The sequence below is a fragment of the Limulus polyphemus genome, unplaced genomic scaffold (assembly GCF_000517525.1).
Source record: "Limulus polyphemus unplaced genomic scaffold, Limulus_polyphemus-2.1.2 Scaffold9516, whole genome shotgun sequence".
Taxonomy (NCBI): domain Eukaryota; kingdom Metazoa; phylum Arthropoda; class Merostomata; order Xiphosura; family Limulidae; genus Limulus; species Limulus polyphemus.
Window position 1 is genome coordinate 9,275 of NW_013675126.1, and position 4,119 is coordinate 13,393.

General features: G+C 34.7%; 1 protein-coding gene across 1 annotated transcript; it reads right to left on the reverse strand.

The window, feature by feature from the left end:
- Positions 1-1,905: 1,905 nt before the first annotated feature.
- Positions 1,906-3,736, reverse strand: LOC106475960 (homeobox protein OTX-like; the record flags this gene model as incomplete). Its single annotated transcript, XM_013936636.2, has 2 exons — positions 1,906-2,518; positions 3,552-3,736. Coding segments are annotated over 2 exons (722 nt in total), but the record flags the coding sequence as incomplete, so codon positions are not given.
- Positions 3,737-4,119: the final 383 nt, after the last annotated feature.

The following is a 4,119-nucleotide window of genomic DNA, read 5'->3' on the forward strand; positions in this document are numbered from 1 at the left end:
GAAAGAATAAACCAGTTTTATTTAAGAAAGGACTTGTGTCGCTAAAGTTTCGTCGGAACGAATTTACGGAAAATTAACTAACGACTGGAGGCGTAACAATATGATCTAGTTAATGCTTAACTGCCTGATCTTATATCAAGAAAATTAGCATTAATATCATCTCTACAAACTAATTAAACATAAACAATTTACACTTTCTGGATTGATTTGGAAACATATATAGATTCAAGTTCTTTAACAAAGTTCAAAATTAAAAAATAACATTGAAAACAATTCCGTGCCTTTTGTTTTTAAATACAAAATAAGATCAGAAATATTACCTGCGTCTCTCATCAACACGTACACTTTTATCCTAAACCCAACAATTTACGAGACTTTTACTTTAAAGTCCCTCAAAAAATACACAAGATCACTATTGTCTTTAGGGTCTCAAGTGTTAGTGTAACACCAGTTTTGTCACCTAATTTTAAGAACAAGATACGCTTTTTTTTAAATCAATATTATATCTCGTTTTTCGTTTGGTTATTATGTCGAAATCTCATTCAGTATTTCTTGTATTTTCAAATAATACCCTAATCTGTCTTATAACCGTTCACTTTTTATTTTCTATCAATTTGAAAATAACTATTAAATTAAGAAAAATAACAAGTAATAGTTCTAATTATTGATATGGAGAGGCCTATATGGATAGGCGACAGTCCAACTACCAAAAGAAACTTTTACATGACAAGTTTATACTGAGGCAACGTGTGTTGAGTAAGGAAAATTCAATCAGTTTTTACGGTACATTTGTTAGTGAACATAGAATTGTAAGGGCAGTTTTTATTTTTATGTAACGAATTTCAGAATAACTTCGTATACCATTTAATGGAATGAACAGTACTCTTAAGGTGCTTCTGTGTTAGAAACGACACACAATGAAACGTTTCAGTGAGAGATGTTTGAAGTGTATTTGATATTTCCAACCTTATGCGACAAATGGACTAAACGGCCAAGTCAGAAACCCCAAGATTTAGACATAGCTATCCTTTGTTTTGAACTATTGACCAGAGAGGACAATCAATCAGCAATACCCACCGCCTACATGACTACTCTTAAACGAAAACCGGGATTGACTGCCACGTCATAATGCCTCATACCTAAACATGCGGAGCGTGCTCAATGACATTTTGTGGCTAGAACTCTATACTTCCGATTTGCATCCCAGCACGTAAATCATTAGGTCACGCCCGGCCCTCAATTAAAAATACGTTATAATTTTATGGAAAAACAAACAAACAACCAATATGTAGGGAAAATGTTATAAATACCCTTAACTGTAGTTTAAAATATTTTACATTATTTATAAAATCCTTTCGAATTCCTTAAACACAACATTGAGAAAAAAAAAGTTTCCATGGTTTTACTTTTGCTTACGCCATCTCTGTTCATATAATAAGCAAACATTTCGCAAGATATTCATGTCAAGAAGAGAATTCTTGAAAATGAAAAATAGAATGCATTAAACTATTATGTATACCAGAAAAACAGCCTGTTAATCTTTAAATCCAGCAAATGTAAATTGTTTATTTTCGACAAGTACTATCTAGAAATTGAACTTACTGTCGTTTTATCATCTAGCTGCAAACTTGAAGCAAATTTATTGAATGTGTATAGGGATCAAATTATCGTTAACTCTTCTCGTAACATATGTTTCTAAACATGAGACATGACTTCGCAACTTGGATGATTTCTGAAAAAACCAACAAACGTAACTTCAAAGTTTTTATCTTGTGCGTGAACTCCAAGCTAATGTGAATATTCTGTACTAACATTTGAGTAATATAGTCGGTATTTATCATATATTCTACACATTTCACAAAATATAGCTAGCACTAGGTGGCTTCTCGACATTATACTTTTCACATTCGTTTTATGAAATGGTCCTGTTAAACAGGGAGAGAGTCAAAGGTTAAGCAGCTAATAATTCTCTTCACAATACTTAAAACTTCCATGCAGGTGACTTCTCACCTCCATACTCTGTGCACTCGTTTGACGAAATGATTCCGTTGATCGAGGAGGTTCGGGGAGTCATATGCGATACCATCACGGGCATGTTCGCCCTCGAGATGCCCATCTGCGCTTGTGGTATGGGTGGCGGGAAATAGTCCATACTAATGTTTCCATAGTAATACGTTGTTCCATAACCCTGAGAGCAACAATTACTGGTATTGTTAATGTTTTTCATTTGGTAGGACGTTCTCTGCATACAGCTGTTGTTGGACATCAGATCAGACATCGTAGTAATTGCCGGACTCCATATCGCGCTAGTGCCATTATACGTCACAGAAGGTGAGGAGGGCGATGGTACAGGAGGTAAAGGGGCAGGCTTGTATTCTAATTTAAAAGGAATGTTATTTGGCAAAGCTGTGGTTGAATGAGCAACTTTATTTATTTTAGAGCGCGAGCTTTTTACCGACGATCCGTCGTTTTGTTGTTGCTGTTGGCGGCACTTGGCTCGACGGTTTTTAAACCACACCTAGGAAACAGAATAATTACACATACGTCATTTGTTTCTGTTTATTAAAGTTCACAGAAATGTGACGTTTGTACAGGAATATTCGTGCATGGAAAGTGACTGAAGAAAACTGTTACCACCTGCGAGTATGTAATCTGATTAAATGTTGTTTTTATAAATCAGAGAATAAAATAGAGCTATATGTTACACTACAGGTAGGTAGATATGCCCATTTTAACATGTAAGGAAAAGTGTTCTCAAATAAAGCTTGGGTGATTTGTTTCATTAAAAGATAAAGTAAACCAAAGCTAATAATGTCAAACCTAGAATAAACAAGTAAAACTAGTGTATAAAGTAGAGATTGGAAATACGATTCTTGAAATAATGGATATACAATGTGTACGAATTTTATTATCTATTCAAACAATCTTAACAACTCTAGATTTTTACTTGGTTGAGTCAAACTATTAAAGGTCTTACCGGTATTCTAGAATTTAACAATTTTTCAATGATTCTACCAATAAATATGCAGGTTAAACAGATCTTAACTACACTCTGGAGTCTAACAGTTTCAACACTTTGGTAGTTTCCACATCATCTTATTTACTCTTGGATCGTTGCAAACTGAAAAGTTCATTACTTTCTTACCTGTATCGTGATCGTTGATTAGTTGAACACTTTTAGAAGGCCTCATCCTCAGGATTAGACTATGACCGTTGTTTTTCACCGGACCTTAACCTCATCTTGGGTCCAGACTGATTCTACCACAAAGCCTTATTAAATTCACTTAGTGCCCACGTTACTTATTCCACAAGACCCTAATTTCACCTTGGGACCGGATGGATTCTCCCACAAGGCCCTAACTTCACCTTGGACCCAGACTAGTTCTCTAACAAGGTCCTAACTCTACCTTGGACCCAGACTAATTCTCCCACAATATCTTGCCTTTACTTTCACCTCTGAGTTCTTAGACGTGTTCTTGGTTCTAGAAAATTACGCAATTAAAAAAAAATCTTACCAATACTTTGGTCTCTCGCAAACTGAAAAATCTTACCTGCACTCTTGACTCTGGTAGATTGATTTTCAACGCTACCTCTTCACGCATGAAAATATCAGGATAACGGGTTTTACTAAACAAAGATTCCAAAATGTCTAACTGGAATTGTGTAAATGTTGTTCTTTCTCGTCGTTGTTTTCGCAACTTGGCTCCAGGAGGCGCTGGAGAGGACGAGAGGGGAGCTGGTATGTATATGATACAAATTATTAGTTCGGTTATATCATTTCCGTGTTATTTATACCAACTTTACAGTGACACATACAAAAAAAAGTAGTGCTATTACCAGGATTATGTGATGTTTGCACTGCAAACTTAATCTAAGTCTAGAAATATCATGTATAAAATAACTATGATCTTTATAAATTTTTACATGTTGTTTTATTATAGACAATGCCATTAGAACAAATAATGCTTATTGCGTAAACTGATCATTTCCTTTGTTTTCCTAAAGATTATTCTTTAGTGTTCAGAATGTATTTTTTACTTATGTCACTTAGATAATGATATGATATAAACCCTATAACCCAAGCGTTTTCGAAAGCTGAACCTTACTTCTTCGGAGGAA